General features: G+C 48.2%; 1 protein-coding gene across 3 annotated transcripts in view; it reads right to left on the bottom strand.

Annotated features, from left to right (window-relative positions):
- Positions 1-18508, bottom strand: part of SIDT1 (SID1 transmembrane family member 1) — a 37403-nt gene extending 18895 nt beyond the window's left edge. The window contains exons 1-5 of one of the 3 annotated variants that reach the window (XM_068698594.1): positions 18139-18508; positions 4464-4585; positions 3338-3508; positions 3099-3144; positions 599-700 (exon numbers count right to left, since the gene is read on the bottom strand). In XM_068698594.1, coding sequence (XP_068554695.1) covers positions 599-700; positions 3099-3144; positions 3338-3508; positions 4464-4585; positions 18139-18336 — 639 coding nt within the window. In that variant the 5' untranslated portion in view covers positions 18337-18508. Of the gene's footprint in view, positions 1-598; positions 701-3098; positions 3145-3337; positions 3509-4463; positions 4586-17857; positions 17877-18138 lie in introns of those variants that run through there. The other 2 variants (XM_068698603.1, XM_068698609.1) reach the window with 2 other exon arrangements.
- Positions 18509-21912: the final 3404 nt, after the last annotated feature.

Here is a 21912-nt window from a genome sequence, read left to right as displayed (position 1 = left end):
TCCCATGCTGCTGGTCCCTGCACCATCCAGGGAGGTGGGAAGTGAGGAGAAATGGGAGCTATTTCCCAGCTGCAGGTTACAGCCAACCTCCCTTGGCAGGGAGCAGCTGTTTTCCTCTTCCAAGGAAAGGGAATGAATAATTGCAAGAGGGAAGAGAGAAGATTGAAATGGAAAGGAGGAGAGGCCTCATGGCTGGAAATCAGAAGTTCCCCATGCTGCCTTGAGCCAGGGCGAGAGTCAAGGGTACAGCACTATCCTCTTCCTCAGCTGCCAGCATCCCAGCCAACACCACCCCACAGGGAGACAGACCTGTGCCACAAGGTAGTAAGGTGTTAAACCTCATGAGGAGAGCATGATAATAAATGCCCTCTGCACAGGCTGTACAGGAACAACTTGCTGACTGTTTTGCAGTAAAGATCTCTGGATAAGCTGCTTGAACTCAGTATCTGCCTTTGCCTCCTTCCCGCAGGACTTTCATTCCTCTTTCAGGTATCCCCCTCACCACCACCATGATAGGGTGAAGCCCTCCCTGTTGGGGCACGCAGCTTCTCACAGGAGGACAGCAGACAGCTCCTCACCCTCCTCCCCTCAGACTTACCACAATATCCTGGACGGAGACAACTGAACACGGGTAGACTGCATCAGACACCACTTTAATGATGACTGAATCAACATCTTGAGGGAACTTGTACAAAAAATACTGAGGAGAAAGCAGAGTACTGAGAGTTACAATCCAGAAATCACCTCTGCCAATAGTTTGAGAGCTTCCCTAAGGCACCTGCACAGCCCAGTCTGGGCTTTGGGTTGGATGTAGTGGGCTTACACAAAATATCAGATTTCAAATATTATCACCTTACAGTAGAGAAGACAAGACTAAAAAGGTACAGAGCACTTTTACCTCCCCGCACAGCGCACCACTAGACGGACATTTCCAACAAGCAAGATGCAGCACAGCTTTTGCTCCCCTTAAGCTTTTTTCCACCTGGTCAAGCTAAACCAACTTCATTTTTATAGTCTGTTCCATTTCATATTGCAAAGAGCAACTTCCAGATGTTTCTGTACTACTGTCAGGACATTACATATGGAGCATGTCATGAAGTTTTATCTCAGATGGGTTGGCTCAAAGAGTGACAATGAAAAGTATTAGGTCAAATGCTCGAACTTAGTCAGGAGTTTCATAAATGAATGCTTGACACTAGACTGTAGGATTTGGATTTTTTTTTGTTTTCAAGGACAGTTGGGGAGGCAATGGAGGCGTTGTCTTCTCACTTCAGCTTGGAAAATAATTCAGCTATAGCTCTGGAAAATTTGGGAGAAAACAACATCTGCTGATATTCTTAGTTGCCCTTCTGGAGACAGGGACATGCTTTCAGGAAGTCCACAGGACAGTCTGTGGGGTCAGGAGATGCACTCCCTTTATGTCACAGAAAACTCAATAATGAGCTGGATTTCCCTGCCCCCTTCCTAGGAAGTAGGACCCCAAGCTGGAAGGACAGGGATAAGTCAGAAATGACCCAGGCTTTTCCCTAGTTTTCCATTTCTACTAAAGCAGGCTCACTCCACTGCTAAGGGAGCACGGGCTCTGAAGTCCTCACAAAGTCCTCACAAACTGAAAACTCACCAAGCCGGCTTCTTCAGCTGACAATATTTTATCTCAGCCAAGCAATGACTTTGGCAGCCTGAGCTCCCTGATGACCCAGGTGCACTACCCTTGGAGAGCTTTAGAAACTTGAGGAAATCACTCATGAGGACCCCTCTCTTTGTCTTCTAAAATCATGCTTATACCAGAACGCAGAGTTACCATAAAGGGTACCAAGACTGACAGTTCTCTCCTGCAGACAGCGAGTGTATAAACACATCCAGACAACACTCCTGACCTTTACAAGTGTATCTAATTTCTTCTTCCACCCTCAGGCATGAACTGGGTTCTGGGTGACAATTCAGCAATTGTTATGCCTGTCTTTTTCCAGTCTTTATGCTATTACGACACTTGTCTAGATTTTTTTATTTTATTTTTTTCAGATTATTTAATACTTTGATTTACAAAAAATAACAGCATTATATCCACTAAGAAACACTCATCTTGCACTCTCTACATCTGGCCTGTAATTAAAGTCACCAATCTCATATTATTCATCATGACAAATAACAGACTGAAGTCACAACGCTAATTCCTGGTTTAGATCCTAAACACCGCATTCAAGTTACAATCCTAATTAGTGAGGTTGTACAAAAGAGTCATCACCTCCTGTGCTTCTGTAGTGCAAAATATTGTATTCATCTGCAAAACAGCACAAGACATTTGAGACCAGATTAACTGGTTTGCCTGAAAATAGGAAACCTAAAACTAGATGATGTTACTAACAGTGATTGCAACAGCAAAAATGGAGTACCAAGCAGCCTGGGTAAATTACGTACTTTCCCAGCTCCACAGCCCACTGTATTACTTTATTATTGTATATGGAAATGCCAACAGCATTTTTATTCAAGGGAGGACTTGTAGTTTCTGCAGGACTCTAAACAAGGCTGCTCAGCAAGACGTGCAGCTCTCTACCAAACTAATAACCAGATTTATCAGGCATTTCATTTATCACCTCACACCTTGACTTGCTTCCCTGAATAAGGAATAGGGTTTCGAGCTCTGCTGTATAGCTCATTTATTGATTTGGTTCCCTCTGATGAAGAATTGCATCTTAGCAAGTCCTGCCATGGTAACTGAACCAGTGCTGGCTAGAACAAAACATTGGTGCACACCATCTTACTTCCAAAGAAGTGCAATAGTCCAATGGTCTGTGGACTTCTCTACACATTTCTGGAATTTCCTGAACTGCAGATACTATTCATTTGTTCTAGTCACACTTTTTGGTGCACTCAGTTGTTTTGCAAGAGGATCCAAACATGTCAGTCAGTGTATCTGAGGCACTGCTACCTCTTCACTATATCCACAGAAAAAAGACCAACAGGAAGGAAACCTCCTTGCATCCTAAGTGGGAAACAACACAGCCACGTAAGGCTTTTGTCATCTCTAACAAAGGATCACGTGAGCCATTTAGATATGAGAAGACACACAAGCAACACCATGCAGGACTCTTCCTTACCTGGGGCTGGGAAGGGCTGGCAGTGAAGTTAAAGGGCTTGTTGGTCCTAGAAAAGAAATGCCAGCATGTTGAAGTCTAAAGCTTTCAGAGTTGGAATATGCACAGAGTACTTTCAGATTAATAAAAAATAAATAAAAATTCTCTAAAGGAAAGGGAAGGTGAAAGTAGATAGATGGACCAAATGCCTGTACAACAGATGCATGAAGCAATTGCGTTTGCATTCACACATTCCAGCTTACTCAAGTTGGAAGTTCTCAAGCCTGGTCACTAGCAGCTCATATGCAATATTAAATGGTGCCATGGAAGCGACGTCCACAAATATGATCTGTTCAGATGGTCCTGTCTCAGATGCTGGCTCCGAGGGACAGAGGGTCCGGCTCACTTCTTGGTAATTGTAGGTCCTCTGGTAGCTGTAAGAGCCAGTGGAAAGACAGAAGCGAAAGTTAGGTGGAAAGAGAAAGACAGTAGTTAAGACATTGTTCTGCAGTTTTAGAAATTATGTGACTTTTCCCTGCCTGCATAAATGAACTATTGGTCTTGGCCTTTCAGATTGTTCTGCTTTTTATTCAGAGCTCAAACTCCACCTCTGTTGTTGTTTTATGGTATGCACATGGTTATGCTGGCCATCCTCAGCATTTCACTTCCCTCCAGGCTGTCCATGCCAACTGCTGATCTAGCACATCTGCCATTTGCCGGCTTCAGAGAGAGGAACAACAGCTCAGAACAGGTGTTGCTGTTACCACCTCCTGCATCAGACCAGACACTGTGGGCTTCCTGCTGCCAGGATTTCAGCTAGATGATGGAGTTTCACATCTCAGATGGTCTAAGGTGCCTTCAAAGTCTCAATACTTGCAGTGCCACTACCTCTGAGGTTGCTGAAGCTTCACAACAGGATCATGTTCACAAAAAACAAAGAAAATACTCCAAACCCAACCTCAGACTCAGCTGTATTTGGTATGAGAAACAGAATCTTATCCCCAAAATACACTATAACCCAGCAGTTAGGGGGCTCTTTCAAGAGCTTTTTCAAGCCCTGGTCCAAACCAGAGGCCAAGAAAAACTTGAGTACAACATAAGCAGCTGTGGAAATAACAACGCCATTTGGCAGACTCTGCTGACTGGTGACACAGGTAGGTTCAAAGCAGACATGTCCCCTGGTACTGTGTGTACATAGCTGAGACACCAAGCAGGCTGCCAAATATGAGGTTACCTCCCAAATCACAGTCGTTCTGTGTTCAGCTGACAGTGACCAAGCTTTGCAACCAAGCTGTCCACACGAGTGGACAGAGCTAGCACCAGAGGAAGGCTCGTGCTGGATGTAACTGGTAGACCAATGTGTTACAAGAAAGAGACTCTAGTACTTACAGGCCTCGAAAAATGAGTGGGACCTGCCATGACAATACTCCCTTCTGCTGGCGAACTACAAACAGGACAGGATATTGGAGGTTCTCAGAGCTGCTGTTCACATAGACACGCACTGCATCTACCTGTGGAAAGAGAAAGGAGAGAACAGGTAGGTGTTAGCAGAAGGCAACAAACAAGACATCTCCAAACCCAGGTGAGAGGAGCCCATCCCCTTAGACTGACCTAGATGCTGGCAATATCCACAGAGGGATCAACAGAGTTTGTCACTGAACCAGTTAGTAAGATCCAGAGGTCATTTAAGAAGCACCCCATTCCTGCCACTCTAATCCGGAATCACAGCCCTGTTCCCAACCCAGAACTGACTGTTAGACAAGACACAGTGAACACATGCAGTAGATGAGAGGAAAAGAGTTTAGTAGTTTCTACTAGGAACAACCTAAATAACTCCCCCTTAATTTTATAACAACAACAAAAAATCACCCAAGGCTACCAACTAGAATTTCCTTGCTTGAACTCTGATGTCCCCAGCTCATTCAACACTGCCAGGGAAATCACAAAAACAACTGAAGAAGACATTAAAAGTCAGGGATGAAAAAGCAGGTTAGCAGTCAGCATCTTTCTCTGTTGTTACAGACACTCAGATGACCATAACCCATATTTATACCACCTAATAAAACAGAAATACCCTTCTGACTGCCCTCAATGGGCCAAGGAAGGATGCTTTGGTTTATGAGCAAGGCTTCCAGCATAGCCCACTGCACCAGCAGCTGAAGCCTTGCCTTACATTGTCTAGCCACCACACAGTTTCAGAGGTAGGACAGCTGTGAAGAAGGCAGCCCTCATTTTTCTGTTTGCTTTGAAAAGCAGGCAAGCAGTTTGTGTGGCCATGGCCCCATTTCCATTTCAAAGAAACACCTTGTTCAGCTCCCTCTCCAGTGCTGCATGAATTGCTCAGAGTTGTGCAAGCTCATGCCTTGTGTTCATCAGAAGACACAGTACATCTTTATGTTTTCAAATCAATAAAAGCATATCAGGTAGATAAGAAATAAACCCACCAGGTCTTGCCTAGTGAGAATCTGTTTCAGCTTTTCAAGTGGAAGGCTCATCATACATATCTCAACTTTCTATCCTCCATGCATAGGGAAGGTAAAAGGGGGTGCGACCTTTACGAAAACATACAGAGCTGGCCAGGCAGCAGCAGAGCAGCTGTGCTTCCACTGAGGATACCAGAAATAAGGTTTAGCAGGAGGGTTTTGCAAAAGCAGTCAAAAGTCTAAAAGAATACAATTTCACGTCCAGAAGATTTTTGCCCATTCCTGGTTCAAGCAAGCCCACCTCTGCAGGTGATTTGCACTGCCTCTAGTTAGACGTCACCCTCTGAACTCTGCACATTAGCACTGTGCAATAGGAGCTCACATCAGACAGCCTGCAAATAGCACTGCTGGGTTATGCATCCTCAGCTATTCACAAATGCAAGCTAGACATTAGGGAATTGCACTTTGTGTTCATAAAAATCGATGCAGAAGACATAATTATGCTTATGTCACATGTAATTGGGTTTACTTTAAGTGTGTGCAATTCATTGGTATTAACTGGAAGACTTTAAAATCTGCATCTGTACTTCTAAATTCTTAATTTAAGAACTGGGATAGCTGTATGAAGTATATGCTAATGCTTAGTTGGATTAAAAAAAGAAATAGCTACTACTTTTACAGTTTGCCTAGGCTTTGGACACAGAAGTGAAAGCCGTACACAGACGAAAACACTTCTTCCCACCTGAGTTCTTCTCTTGCAGTAAACGAAGTATTTTCAATAATGATTCTAAGAAAAGCAAAATAAAAAGTACATAAACAGACATTTAGAAGCTGTTTAGAGAAGCTAGCCAAAGTAAAAAACCTGCTCTGAGGTGTCCTACAAAACACAGCAAGGAGCTCTCTCTTTCTGTCATTAAAAGGCGCAGCTTTTGATATCCACTGGGATACATTAGGGGTAGTTCTACGATTTGGGCTTAAAATCCTTGGAAATGCCAGCTCTCCCCACTATTACATTATGGTGTAGTTACAGCGAGTCACGTATCTCCAGTGGCACAGAATATTTTTCAGCTTTATTAACTTCTCATGACTTTTATCCTACACAGGTAAAAACACGTGCTACCTGCATTCTGTCACGTATTACCTGAAGAGCCATGGCCATGTAAGCAAATACTGCTTCGTAAGCAGACGAGCACAACAAAGCACATCCTTTCCCAAAAGTGAACTTCACCAGACACTTGAAGGATGGGAGAGCAGACTTTACCTGCTTAGGGAGTCAGGAATGGATGGTGTCAGGGGCTAAATCTTCCTGAAGATCCCAGAAGCTGGGAGCAGCAAGTACCCTGCAGTTTAGGTCCCTGTTGGACAAGGCAGGGCATGAACCCAAAGAGTAGAGGCAGGTGGCTGAGCCTCCAAGTGTTTGTAACTGCCCAAGGCAACTCCGCAGAGCATAACCTCCCTGTATTTTACAAGATGGAGTCACCTCTGTAACAGCTTCCAGGACAAGCCCAACAGTAAGACTGCTCATACAGCGACTTATTAGCACTCCACTCCCACATTTTTACCCTGACACGCTCCTCTTGGCCTCTCCACCCCCTGCTGAATCTGGCCAGAAGATTTAGCATTTTGTTTTCCTGTGCAAAGAAAGCTAATTAAGACAGTGGCTGCAGGTACAATAATGAAGTTGACAAACTCTTTGAGCCGGGTCCACACTGCAGTTCAAGGCCCTGATTCTCCTTGCCTAGGGTGGCTGGAATGTCCCTGGGCAAGGGTCACTGCCCTTACTTGCATAGGGTTGCACATCGCCTCCTCTTTGCTGCCAACACTAACACTCTTCTCTCTCTCTCCTTAACCTACAGGCGAGTGCACTAAGCGTGTCTTTTTTTTCAGATCTCAAGGCTCTCCCAGGTTAAATGCCCCATTAGTCCGAAGATCAGACAAGTTTCCACCAAGGAAACAAACAAAACAAAACAAAACAAAACAAAACAAAACAAAACAAAAAAAAAGGAGTGGGTGTAGGAGGAGGAAAGTAGAAGGAAAAAAAAAAAAAAAAAGATCTCCCTATGAATCCAAGGCTGAATCCAAGATGTGTACTTAACTAACAACCAGCATTGCCAAGATTAATACATCCTGCTAAGGGCTGATCATCTGTTTTCGGGCAGCCCTGCTGTTTTGGCAACTGCCATTCCAGACGCCTGTGGGGCCTGCTCAGAGAAGCGAAGACTTTTGCAAGTTCTGTCTGCCTCCATGCAGTTAATGTACAACTTCTGCAAAGCCTCTGGTGTTGCAACGGCGTGCTGTGTGCCCAAGGCAGTCACCACCTCCATTTTCCAGATGCAGGGACTCAAGCGTACAAAGAGAGGCAGAGGGCCACAAGCAATGAGCTTGGAGCTTAACAGAGGAGAAGCTCTGCTGGCAGACCTCAAAGTCTCAGCCTTTGCAAACAGACCTCGAAGCAAGTTTGTTTACATTTGCAATTGCAGATCCAAAGGTTTTGACACAATTAACGGAGCTGGCCTCCCCCAGATGACACCTCCATCTGGCCTGCTCACTGATGCTGACGGCCAAAGCTTGGCAAGCTGAGCCCAGGAGGACAACAAGCGCCCGGGTTACCTGAGCCTCCTGTGCCTTTTACTAGAGGGGGGCTGCAGTGTTTCCCCTGGGGTTATCAAGAGCAACAACTGTCGCAGAGCAAACACTGAGGCCTAGGATTCACTTTCTGCTCTGCATCTAGGCCAGTACCAGGAGGTAAACCTAAGCATTCCTTCTCGTTTCTTACCCACATGAAAAGTAGTGTATGCTGTGTAACGTGTTCTGGTAACAACACATGTAGGTAAGGCTGAGGAACTCAATGAATTCTGTGCTTCAGCCTTCACTGTCAGTCAGGCTGCCCACCTCTCTCGAGTCCCTGACCCTGTAGATGAGGGCTGGGGGAGCAAAGCCCCTCCTGCTGTAAACAAAGAGCGGGTTTGAGACCACCTGATGAAAATAAAACGTGTACAAGTCCATGGGGCCTGATGACAGGCATCCCAGGGTCCTGAGGGAACTGGCTGATGGAGTTACCAAGCCTTTCTCCATCACATTTGCAAAGTCCAGGCAATCAGGTGAAATCCCTGGTGACTGGAAAAATGGAAACATCACTCCTGGTTTTAAAAACGGTAGAAAGGAGGACCTGGGGAACTGCAGACCAGAGAGCCTTACCTCTGTGCCTGGAAAGATCATGGAACAGATCCTCCTGGAAGCAATGGCAAGGCCCATGCAGGACAAGGAGGTGATCCGAGACAGCCAGCACGGCTTCACCAAGGGCAAATTGTGCCTGGTCGGTCTGGTGGCCTTCTGAGATGGAGTGACCGCATCAGTTGACAAGGGAAGACTGACCGATGTCATCTACCTGGACTTCTGCAAGGCCTTTGGCATGGTCCTACAGGACATCCTGGTCTCCAAATTGGAGAGAGGTGGATTTGAAGGGTGGAACATTCGGTGGATAAGGAATCGGCTTCAGGGTTGCACCTAGAGTGGTGGTGAATGGCTCTATCTCCAGGTGGAGGCCAGTGACGAGTGGTGTCCCTCAGGGGTCCATCCTGTTTAATGTCTTTATCAATGACACAGACAGTGGGATCAAGCGCACCCTCAGCAGGTTTGCAGATGACACCAAGCTGAGTGGTGCAGTTGATACAACAGAAGGAAGGGAAGCCATCCAACGGGACCTTGACAAGCTTGGGAACCTAATATGGTTCAACAAGTCCAAGTGCAGGGTGCTGCACCTGGGTCGGAGCAATCCCAGACACGAGGACAAACTGGGAGAAGAACTCATTGAGAACAGCCCTGCAGAGAAGAACTTGGGGGTTCTGGTGGATGAAAAGCTCCACACGAGCCAGCAGCGAGCGCTTGCAACCCAAAAGGCCAACTGCATCCTGGGCTGCATCGACAGAGAAGCGGCCAGCAGATTGAGGGAGGTGATTGTCCCCCTCTGCTCTGCCCTCATGAGGCCTCACTTGGAATGCTGCATCCAGGTCTGGGGCCCCCAGAACAAGAAGGATGTGGATCTGTTAGAGCATGTCCAGAGGATGGCCATGAAGATGCTCGGAGGGCTGGAGCACCTCTCCTACATGGAAAGGCTAAGAGAGCTGCGGCTGTCCAGCCTAAAGAAGGGAAGGCTCCAGGATGACCTCACTGCACCTTTTCAAGACTTAAAGGGCGCTTATAAAAAAGACAGACAGCAACATTTTGCTCAGTCAGATAATGACAGGACGAGGGGGAGAGGTTTTAAACTAAAAGAGGGGAGATTTAGATTAGAGGTTAGGAGGAAATTCTTCACTCAGAGGCACTGGTGAGGCCCTGGCACAGGCTGCCCAAAGAAGCTGTGCATGCCCCATCCCTGGAGGTGTTCAGGACCAGGCTTGATGAGGCCCTGGGCAACCTGGCCTGGTGGGTGGCATCCCTGCCCATGGCAGGGGGGTTGGAATTAGGTGATCTTTGAGGTCCCTTCCAGCACAAGCCATTCGATGGTGTAAATGCTATAGATGATTTCTCTCCACCTTCCCACTTTGCGTCTCCTCCTTGCAATGGGTGTTGAGGAGCCGAGCAGAATTTAGGTGCAGTTACAGGGAAGCTTGGGAAAGGAGAGAAAGGATTAATATTGAACTGCAAGCACAGCTTCTCTCATTTGCTCTCAGCCACTCTGACTTTTTGCTATGGACCATAAAGAACTCTAATTAGCAGAGGAAGACATTTTGCCTGGCAGGTGATCTGTCTAGCAAAAGCATCACAAGGGACAGGAATAACAGAGCAGTACCTATGAACAGATGTTTGCGTCGTGTCGGGACAATTAACCCATCTCAAACATTTAATCTCTACTTTGCTTCTAGATCCTATTGTCTGGATATAGACAATAAACACATTTGCATGCAACAGATTTCAAAATTTGGCCACTGAGCCATTGCGAGCGGTCGCATCTCTCCCTTTGAAATTCAACATTCGGCATTTGCCTCAAGGGTACCATCTCCAGCAAAACATTTTATGGAAAAAAAAAAAAAAGGCAGGAGGGGAGGGGAAATCAAAGTGTTTTATTTAGTTCAAACATCATTCTTCCTCCCTACCTCTCCAAAGATCCTTCCATTTTAAGAACAAGCAGTTCTGACCCAACAACTCCTCTCTGCCGCAGCCAACCCATCGCACACACCCCTCTCTCCCAGCGCAGAAATAAGATCCTAGCTACGCTGCATGTAGAAACGAGGGGGAAATCCAGCTAGAAAGCGCATTTTTTGTTTCTCATGATAACAATTCCCCACGCTAGAACAGAAGGAGCTGGTGCAGAGCCTCCTCTGCATCCGCCCCCACTCACTCAGCACTGATGGGATGAGGAAGCTTCGCCTGGGCAGCAAGGTGGTCAGCCAGGCTGCTGCCTCTGCTGCAGCACCACCACTGCTGAGGGGCTTCACTTTGCACCAGGCACCTCCAGTGCCACAGAAAACCTCTCTCTTCCACATATTCCTTCTCGTTGCCAAGCCTCTGCCATGCACATCTCTATTCAGCAGCCAACTTAGCGACAGTTTTGTCTCTCAGATGACTGAACGTGAACTTTTTTTCCTGTGTTTCAAGGTGGACGGAGCAGTTAGCTGAAAAGAGAGGGAGCTCTCAGCGCTACATTAAAACGCATTAGACCGGGAAAGACAAATATTTGCACTTCAGTTCTATCACCCTGGAGATAGGGGGAGAAAAAATAAAAGGAAGAAATTAAAAAAATGCAACTGGATTCCATTCTCAAGATGGGAACAGGCAGAAGGAGCCGGTCCCAAACTCACACAGCTGACCAGGACCAACATGGCTGTGAACATTAAGCAAAATAAACCAGGCTCTTGTTGACACAAAAGAGTCCTTGGATTGATTATGAAGTCGGCATTTCCCACAGAGATTACACATCAGCTTAAGGCTGCACGGATGTGAATTTATGGGCAGGCAGGAGGCTGGAGCAACGGCTTCTGCTGCAAGCAGAGGGTTTTGAGGACGTCAAAACCCTTCTCACCATCTCACGGGTGGGAGCAGTTGAGGCAGGGAAGCAGCATGTGCCCATTAGTGCCCAGCTCTTCCCATGGCCAGCCCAACAGGGGGAAGCAGAGACCCTAAAGGAAACTAATTAGGGGCAAGCGACTGGACTTACAGAACCTCTTTCCTGCCCTCTTATGAGATATGAGCATTACTCCTGTCTGATGGGGGAAAAAAAAAAAAAAAGGAAAAAAAAAGAGGAGCTCAAGCATTCCCTCTCCGTCTGACACTGTGCCCAAACGCCAGTAACTCTTAGCTGCTGTTGAAAGCAATCTGCCAAGAAACCTTGGTCCACAGTTTTCTTACAGCATCTCTGCCAGTATTAAATAGCCAAAGCAGCATAAACCAAGCAACAGACTCTGGGTATTTCAAGCCCAGCCTGAGTCGCATTGTTCCAGGATGAATATTTTCATTTAAAAGTGCCACTTTGCAAATACACTCAGCGTGGACTTATGGCCTGCCATGGGTGTTCCCATGAGTTCACTCGCTTGTAACAGTATCTGTGCAGCAGAAATGGCAGAAAGACAAACACAAAGCGTGCTAATATTTTGTTTTCCTTTAAAAAAATAATTATATACTCAAACCAATGTCACTAGGGAGACTCTAGGCTGGATGGAAAGAAAAAGTAGGAGTTGCCACGCTGTGTGAAATAGGTACCTGTTTCTGACCACCCTGAGACTTCGGGGTGGCATTAAGTAAGTAAATAAATCAGTAAATCCCTTTTTGAACAGCTTGCTAAGGAATGAACTGTTTGCTAACAAACAGCATCTTCCTAACCCCTACCAGCTGGAACTGTGAGCTAGGACAGCCCCTGAAACCAAAGGGGTTTGTAACCTTCCTACATTCTCCCCCAGCCCAGACTCACAGCAGTAACTCCGGGATGCCCATCACAACACAAACATCTGGATCTTTCTTGGATCCCAAGTTCTTCACCTCCGTCTCGCTGGTGTGGATTGAATTATATCTCCTACATGTTTTCTTCTCATTTAACCATCGTATGTTTGTTTCAAACCCCCCAGAGCTAGCTTGTTGCTACGTCCAAAGAAAAACACCAGCACAGACAGAGCAAGGAGGGCTGTTTCTGAAGTCCTCCGTGTTCCTATAAGTACACGCAGCAGGAAACAACGTTTGCTTATGCAAGCACACTAAACTGTATTCTCAAGCCGGGCAGATGGCACACCCTTGCAGTACAGCTTTTACAGGCTGCACTTTCATTCCCTGAATATCCCCTGAAATAGCAGGCGAGGTCTGGGTAGGAAAAGACATACCTTCCTACCCAGCAACTTCTGCGCAAGTTATTTAAGGACATTTCAGCCTCCGCTTACAATGTAAATGTTTGTCTTATAAATCGCTGCGCTGCTCTTGGAAAGGGCTCAAGCCCAGGAGAGGCGTTTTGGTGAAGTTGCCCTTATTCAGACCTTTCTTTTTGAAATCGAAACGCTGGGGGGGGGGGGTGTTATCCATACGTAGGTTTTTTTTTTTTCATAAAGCCCACATATGGATATTCTCCTTCACTCCTCTAAGTAGAAAAATAAAGCACAAAGAACTCAGAAAGCCAAAAAATACTGCAAATTAGAGGGGATCTCAGGTGGGCGCATGATTCAATCCTCAGCTTAAAGCAAAGCCGGGTGCCCACCTTTCTTTCACTTAAGTTACCCCATTTTTGCCAGGGAGCAGGGGGTTGCTCAGTTTCTTTCCCCAAGCCCCATTACGCCTGCAAAACGTGTTCCAAAGGAACTCTGTCGAACCTTGCTAGGCTTCAGCCACCACACCTTGTAACTTCCTTTGATTTTATGGGCTTGGACACCGTGCCTACATTTCTGGCTCAGAAGACATTTAATTTAGCATTAGGCTCCAGAAATGGTGAGCTCTTCCAGCACCCCGTGGTGAACGGACTAGCTCCAGCAGCCAAAATGCAACAGTGTTCAGGCCCTGGATATCCTGCAATAGCCAGAGCTCTGCTGACCTTAAGAGATCTCCTGCTTACCTAAAAGCCCGTAGTCTTCCCAACTGATTTGCTTTCTACCTGTGTCTCTGTGGCTAACAGGGTGAGCTTCCACCCAGCACTGAGGAAAGACAGAGCCTAACCTGTTCGTCTCCCTGTGGCTCAGGTTTGACCGTCTCCAAACAGGAAACTAAAGTCTTACTGCATGTGCTGAAACCTGGGCTGGAGCCAAGAGCAACATTACAGGGAAGACACCCGGGAGAGCACGGGGATACTCTGAGGGAGCTCAATTCCAGCCCGCAGAGCCCTACACGTGCAGCCTAAAAGCAGCCCAGGAGCTGGAGGTGAAAGAGCGGCTGGTAGATTTGTTGCAACAAAAGGTGGCTGCTGCTGGAGTGGGACCAATGTGCACGTGGAACAGCAGGCTATGAAAGACTCTTTCACCCAGGGGCAGGGGAACCCAAGTGCATCACACTCTGAGTTGGAAAAGGCACCTGGTCTCTACCTGAGGGCTACACAATTTGAGGCATCAAGCCGGGAGACTTCTGTCCTTCTCACTAGCATCGCTTCCCCTCTTCCCTTGGGCTGGCCAACATCTTCCCCAGCTGCAGACATGAGGGAAGGAAGGGTTGTGATGTTAGCAGGTCTCAAGGCAGCACACAGCCTCCCTCATTCACTGGGGGGAGCTTTTACCTCTCAAGCAGGCTCCATGTAAGAAGCAGTCACTCTGGGGCTGCGCATCCTCACATGACACGATTGCTAAGCAGAGAAGCCACAGCCTAATCTGCTGCCAATGCCGGCTTACCGTCAGCCTGGGCCATATGGGAACCGAGACCGGGACTCTGTTCGTACTCCTGGCAAGGGAGGAGGAGGAAGAAAATATCACCCACTCATTCCCCTAGAATAGGTGCAGCCTACTGCTCAGCTTTTGGGCTCATCGTCACCGAAATGCATGGATGTCCACGTGCTGCATCTCGATTGCAGCAGTTTTGCCTAGAAAAGGAAAGCTGGAAACTTGTTCTCCTGAGAGATCCTTGTTTTTCTAAGCACCCAGGTAATCCTCCAAAACATGCACTCAGCTGATTCTCTGATTAGGAAGAAACTGTAGTCTCTCCAACAATCTCGTTCCTCAAGATACTCCCAGGCTTCACTTTGAGCCTGGTAGCGGAATAACCCCCAAGTACAAGATGAGTGCCATTTGCGTTTCCAGCAAGTTAACCATTAGTGACTGCCAGAGCTTACAATGGAGGAGAGATCAGCTCACGTTGAATTTCCTCAGTACTTTGCCCCAGCCTCCCTCATCTTTTTGGAAGCCTGTTGTGGAACTAAGCAGGTTCCCTCACTTGTCGCATAAATCCTTCTCTAGCCAACGGCACATCCAGCAGAAATGCTCAGCAGCTCTTGTTCAGCTTCCCAGACAGACACACTGCACAGGCAGCTCCAACATGACATCCCCTTCCCTCCCTCCCAAGTAGGGACATGTTGAATATTTGGAATTTGAGACACTCAGGAGCGCGCCACGTTCATTCCCCTTCTCTCACCTCCCCCCATCATGGATGTCTCCAGTTTAAACAAATAAAATAAGATAAAGCTGCTTGCCCAACTAATTGCTCACTACTACAGCATGTCTGTGTTCGCTGGTAGAGTGCATATCAGCAGGAACAACAGCTGGGTTTATTATTTTTAATTTTTTTTTTACACTCACGGTTAAACATTAAACAAACAGCTGTGCAGAGAGGAAATTTTCAAAGTGCAGCTAGGAGAAGAAAAAGAACCAGAAGAGCAATAAAAGACCCCACAGTAAATGAAGACTTGCCACCATGGAAGACCAAGGAAGGAGTTTCTACCATGGAGGGACCAAGAAAGGACACATGCGAGGCCAGCACTAGAAGCTCCTCACAGCAGAGGTAGCTGTGCTCCTCCTCCCTCAGCACAGCCCTACTTGTACAGCTCCACCTCAGGAATTGAGGCCTAAACCCTAGCTGCCAAGCACAGGAAAGCCTGAAAGCTGTCCCAGCTCCAGACACAAGGTGAAGCATTTCTGCCCAGCACCTAGGAAGTTCACTCCGCCTTCAGACTAGCAAGGTTATACATAAGTTTCATCCAGGTGACCAGGTCAGCACGAAAAAAAAACTTCTTTTCATTTCATACCCACAGAAAAGGAGATGCAAAGATGTGAAGTGACTTGCCTGGCTCAAAGCAACTCTGCTCCAGCACCCTGAGCTGCACTTTGCTCACAAGTAGTTGTATACAAGGCAAAAGAATCTGATAAGGAATGCTTTCCCCTTCCCTACGGCATGCATAGCTGTATCCCTGAGAATAAGGAGGACTACGTGGATGAGGATCATCCTCTGAGGTCAAGGAAGCACAAATTTTCAGAAAGAGATAGGTCTCTGAAGTACCAAACAGGAGCAATGGCCTTTTTCCTCCTTTCCCTCATCCCTCATTCAAGCACTGCTCTATCCAGCTGCGTTTTCAGATGTGTCCTGGCAGCCACAGCACGTGAGCAAACAGAGCACTTGCAAAGAGCCGATGGATCTCAGGCCAGCCCTCATGCCTTGTCTTTGGCTCCAGGTTGTCCCCTGCCTTGAAGGCCTGCCCTCACAAGAGAGAGCAGCAGAGGGGAACAGCTGAACCCACAGCATCAGCAAAACAAATCCCTGCTTCAGAGCCAGGCCACTCCAGACCTGGCTTTGCTTCAGAGGGAAAGCAATTAAACTCGCCCACTGCAGCCCTTCCTAGTGGAAAAATGCTCTTTTTATTCAATTAAATCCCCTGTAACTGAGGTTAATGTTCCATGTGGTATCTGCCTCGAGGTATAAGAGGCTTCTGGCTGACCTGCCATCAGCAGAGACAGGAGGAGACTGAAGGGATCAGGAAGAGCAGAGCTTGCACGTGGCTGGCAGTTGGCTAACACTGGCTGAGCCTCCACTCCCTAAAAGTTGGAGTCCAATGACTGCAGTGAAAAGGAAGGATTAGTACACCGAGTTTTTGCAGGACTGATGTTCCTTCAGAAGATCCAACAACTACCAAGTTAACGGCATGCCCGTAAGCATCCTCACCACTCTTGGACAAGCAGCTTGCCCACAAGAGCATTGTCCCTGATTAAAGTCAAGGTTCCCACCACCCAGCTTCCAAACTTTGAGCAATCACCACCAGCAGGGAGATGCAGGACCATCAGGACAGCCCTACCTCCAGCTCCGACCAGGCTGGCTAGAGGAAACCCAGTCAGGATTGCCCTCATCAGTTCAGGGCCACAGCCACACATGAAGCCAGTTACCCTGGTTAGCCAGCAGGCTTCTGATGGCTTGGATCAGCTCAGGACTGGTGTCTGTAGGGCTCCTCGGGATCTCTTCTGGGCACCCCTCACCAGAAACACTCCTAGCACAGTTCATGTTTAAGTGGTTCTCCCTTTCAAATTAGTTTGCCTAGCTGGAGCCACCTGTATGGCACTCTTTAAGCGTGTTGATGTTTGGAGAGTTCTGCATTCAAAAATGATCGAGCCTCAAACCTGAACTTTCCTTTCCTAGATGTGCTCTCAACCAGCTCAACATCACTGCAGAGACTTCAGAGTCCAGCATATGGGGATGTGGAGATTAGCACCCTAAGGTTTCCGCTTAAATGTGACCACAGTCATTGCACGTTGTCTCTGCTAGCAAGCCCCAGACACTATTTTTTCTGCTAGCAGCCTTGGCTACAGTACCCAGTACCCGTAACACCACGAGAAGCCCAACTTACATTACCCTGAGCTTTTACAGCAAGGCTCGCGTCCAAAGAACGAATTTGGCCTTTCGTGCTCTGTGGTGACACCCAATAGTTAAATAAACCTGGGCTGGCTCACTTCCATCAGCCCTGAACCAAAATTCATGCCCCATAAATACCAGGTGCATTTTATTACACTGTGACACACAGAACAGAAGAAAGACAAGTCTTTAAAGGTCTGGATTTTGCAGGGTAAATCGAAGCCTTATCAAAAAGTTCCCCCCCTCCCCCTTTGGAAAAATCGTGCTCTTACCAACTCCCTTCATATAAAAAAAAATAGAAATGCAGTGTGGAAAGATAGATGCTTTCCATTTTCTCTCGTTCTGTGCCGCTGAGGACAGGAGAGTAGGTTCATTTGTATGGTTCACCATCTTTTCGGGAAACCGAGGCGTTCTCCCCGGTAATTAATGCCCGATCCAAACAACGGGGGCAGAGTTTCCAAGGCACCACTTAGCTACTTGGTCTAAACATGACATTAAGAAAGAAAAATAATAAAAATAAAAGAGGGGGATGAGGGGGGGGAAGCCGCAGTAGCTAAGCCTGCAGAAACGCCGTGCTTCCTCCGTGCCTTTGGCAGCGCTGCCCCGCAGTCCCCTCGCCCCGCAGCTCACCTGCCGGGCTCCCGGGGGACAGCCCCGATCCTACAGCAGCTCCCAAGCTCCAGGATGTATTTAGAAAAGGGTTGGAAAAGGCTCACCCAGCGCGGTTCCCGATCCCCCAGCCTTCAACCTGCCTCCCCGCAGGTGCTCGCGGGGGGCTGCGGGCAGGGATGGGGGGGGGGTTGGGGGGGTGAGCAGAGCCCGCACGGCAGCGGGAGCCCCCCCGGTGCCCGTTCCCCTTTTCGGGGGGGGATCAGGGCGCTTTGCCACCCCCCCCCCCCGGAGGCTCCTACCTGCCCGGGCTGCCTGCTGTAGGCGAAGGCGTAGAGCCGCTCGGCGCTGATGTTCACGGCGCCCCGGTAGAGGTGGCCGAAGGCTCCCGGAGCGGGGCTGCCCCCGGGGCCGCCCCCCAATGGGGTCGGAGCCGCCGCCGCCGCCCAGAGCAAGGCGCAGAGCAGGGCCCCGGGGGTCGGGGGCTCCCCCCCGGCCATAGCCCCGCTGCTGCCGGCCGCCTGGCTGCTTCTCCCCGGCGGGGCGGGCGCCCGGGAGCCGGGGTTGGGATTTCCTCGGCCGCACGGGGGTGGGGGGAGGCGGGCAAGCAGCGAGCACCGGGCACCCCCCCCCCCCCCCCCCCGCCCCGAGCAACTTTCCTGGGGAAGGACCCTCCGCGGGGAGGGGATAGGGGAGGGGATGGGGAAGGAGGGGGAGAGAGGAGGGAGGAGGGTCTCCGCCGTGTGGCCGGCCCCAAATTGTGAGCCGGCGGTTGTCAGGGAGCTTGTCCCCTTCGGGGTGTGGGATTTGGGGTTAGGGGTATGCAGGCGTCGTCGGGTGTGTGGGGACTTGGGCACGGTTGTGGCATCTGCGGGGCTTCACATCTCACACAGGGGCCATGCCAAGCAGCTGGTTGGGGCTGCTGAGAACTGGGGGATAAATGCCGCCAGTTTTTAGCTCAGTCCAGAGGTGTGAAAGGCTGCAGCACAGCGTCGGTCCACACTTCTTACGCTATTTGAGGTGCTCGTGAAGCTGGTACAAAAGGCAGTGGGATGCTCTCAAGCTTTTCAGCAAGATGACAGCGATACTGTCAGGCTGCCAAAGGGCCAGAGGTCTGTCTCTGCTCTCCCCTCCTATGCTCTTTTGTTGGAAACATGCCTGGGAAATGTGTCGGATCCCATGGCGCAGGGATGCACTTTTAACTCAGAGAAGGTAGAGCATCACTGAAGCGACCCGAAAGGCTTTTCAGACTGAAGGCAAACTCGTAGAAGCCACAGTTTTATAAAGCCAGCCTTTGTTCTCCGTGTTATCTCTGGCCAAAGCGGCTTTCCAAGCTGTGGGGTTTGTTTTCAAGGCTGAGAGATTTCCTGGGGGTTGCTCTTCTTTGGAGGAAAAGTTGTAAGGCTCAGCAAAACGACTCAGCTTACATTATGCTGCCATTTTGGTCCCTGGGCCTTCGTGGGATCTCTGCCAAGAGCAAACAAACAAAACAATTGTCAGTGACCTGTGTTAGTGAAGCAGACCACATGCAAGTCCCTCTGTCTGCTGTCAGAGCCCCAAGAAGCGGCAGTGAGGGCAAGCCCCCCACATGAGGTCTCCTGGAAGACGGGCACTCCCATCCCTGGAAGATGGGCACTCCAGGAGTGCCTTCCAGCCTGGAGTTTCACGCAGCGCAGACCAGAAGACCTGAGCAATGTCACCTCTGAGCTCTTGCAGCTCTGTCTTGCCTCTTGCTGGGACACGGGATGACCGTTTGTGGGGGACTTCGAGCAGTGGTGGCACTGGGAGATTTGTGGCTTCCCCTCTGCACTCTGTAGAAGCCAAAGCTCCTAAACCACACAGCTCCCTGCTCGCCCTCTGCCTCCTTCAGCCCCGCATACCCCTCTGCCCGCCCTGACTAGAGGTATATTTTGGTATTCTACAGAAGACACTTTTTCCCCTCATTTTGAATTTTACAATTCAAGTTTTCTGTTCAAAACGCAATACTTTGTTTTTGTCTTTATTGAATTTCTTCTTACTGTTTTGAGGCTCTTGCTGTGATTCATCAACGTTGTACTTTTGTTCAAATCCTTGCCTCCAAAGTGCTTGCAGGACTGCCCAACTTGTGTTATTTACAGAAGTTTGAAGCCAAAGGTCAATTCCATCATCCAAGTCACTAATTAAAATAATCAATCTTAGCAGACAGATCAGATCTCTTTAATTTAATATACCTTCCTATTGTCCAGAAAATAGCCACAGCTACATTTTGGGAATTGCTGTTCAATCACACACTCCTTTCATGTTAATTCCAATCTGACCCCTACTTGCCTTTATGAGGACGGCGTTCAATGTAATGTCAAAAGTCCTGCTGAAGTCTGAATGTTTCATCTGTTTCTTTCAGCACTTCCTAAGCCAGTTATCTCTGCAAGGAAATAAATTAGGTTACTTTGACTTGATTTGTTTGGGACAAATGAGCACTGCCTGTTTCTCATCACTGTATTGTTTTTTAGTTGCTTGCACCCTGCCTGCTGAACAGCTTGTTTCATTATCTTTCCCGATAACAAATGGAGGTTGGCTGATTTATAATTCCTCACTCAGCCCTGTTGGTAAAGATGAGCAGCCTGTTTTCCCTTTTCACATCCACCTAAATCTTGTTCTTGAATGGCAGCAGGTATTTTGGAAGAAAGAACAGGGACGCTGTAAGAGACTAGATGCTGATCCAGGGAGATCATGGGTCTGGATCAGTGGAAGTGTTCTCACGCGTGCCACAGCACTGGCATCAGGGGATGGCAAAGGCTGGCTGCTCCCTAAGGCACAGGGAGCCAAGTGTGAAAACGTGGCCAGCAGGGCAGGGGCTTCACCACCCAGGGCCCCATCCCACCGTACCCGAGCAAGACGGACAGGGCAGGCCTGGAGATGGCAGCTGGGGTCAACAGAGAGTCCAGACTGTCAGGTAAACCCCGAGCAGGTCTCAGGTCGTGGCTGTCACACAACTGCAGCTGTAGCACAGGCAGGGCTCAGCACCAGAGCCCCAGCTTAAAAGCAACTCTCGTGGGATGAGGGAGGTCAGCCCTCTCGGAGGCCTCTCTGCACTGTGCCCTCCAAGGTCACTGGAGCGAAGGGGGGCAGCCCTTGGCTGTGCTATCTCTGCGCTGGCGCAGAGCCCGGGGTGCCAGACCTGCAGGAGGGGGGATGTTCTCAGGGCCCTTTCCTCTGCATGTGTTGGGGCACACATCTCCTGACACGGACATCCTTGTTCCCAGGATGAGCAAAGCCTGGGGTTGTGAGCGTCTTGGGGAAAGGAGGCTCACAAGAGTGCCTTTTTTTTTTTTTTTTTTTTTTTTTGCCATAGAACAAATGTAGAAAGTCACATTGCTGCTGGAAAAAACACTCTAAGGGAGTGATATTTCTCCTGGTAACCAGTGCTGCAAAAATATCCAGGACAGGAGAAAAATCTCAATTACAAAGGAATTCCCTGAATCATACTAATATGGAATATAAAAGAACAAGAGTATAAACATAACCAACCGCATTGTTTGGAAACTTATTTTGGAAAATGAGGGTTTTAAATGTCTGCCGTTTGGGTATGCAGTCTCTACGTTACATAAGCTCCACTGTGAGTAAATAGATGCTGTAGATGTTCAGCTGGCTTCTGCAGAGATAATGGATCATTTTCAGATGCTGCTGTAAATGTAGTGTGAAGCACAAGCACTGAAGGGTAGACAGGCTTTAAGACAACTGATAGAAGCCCAGTAACCTGCTCCCCATTTTCTGATATGTGGCTGAAGTGTTTGAGACTAGAGCTGACTAAATAACAAGTGTCTCTGGCTTGTAGTGTATTAGCTTATATGACGTACTTAACATTTATATTTGATGGTAATTAATAGTAGTAGAGAGGTTTATGAGATTTCAAAGTAGATGATATATTGTTCTAATTGCGCCACGATTGCTTTCTTCTCTTTCCAACAGGCCTTGCTCTTCAAGACAGTTTTAAGCCATGCTGGGACAGAATTCCAGATGTGTCCTTAATTTATGCTTTTGGGTTCCAGATTTTAAAATAAACAGAAACTAATGAACCCAGTACATCGCCTTACACA

The sequence above is a fragment of the Anas acuta genome, chromosome 1, assembly GCF_963932015.1.
Source record: "Anas acuta chromosome 1, bAnaAcu1.1, whole genome shotgun sequence".
NCBI lineage: Eukaryota > Metazoa > Chordata > Aves > Anseriformes > Anatidae > Anas > Anas acuta.
This window is presented reverse-complemented; position numbering and strand designations above follow the sequence as displayed.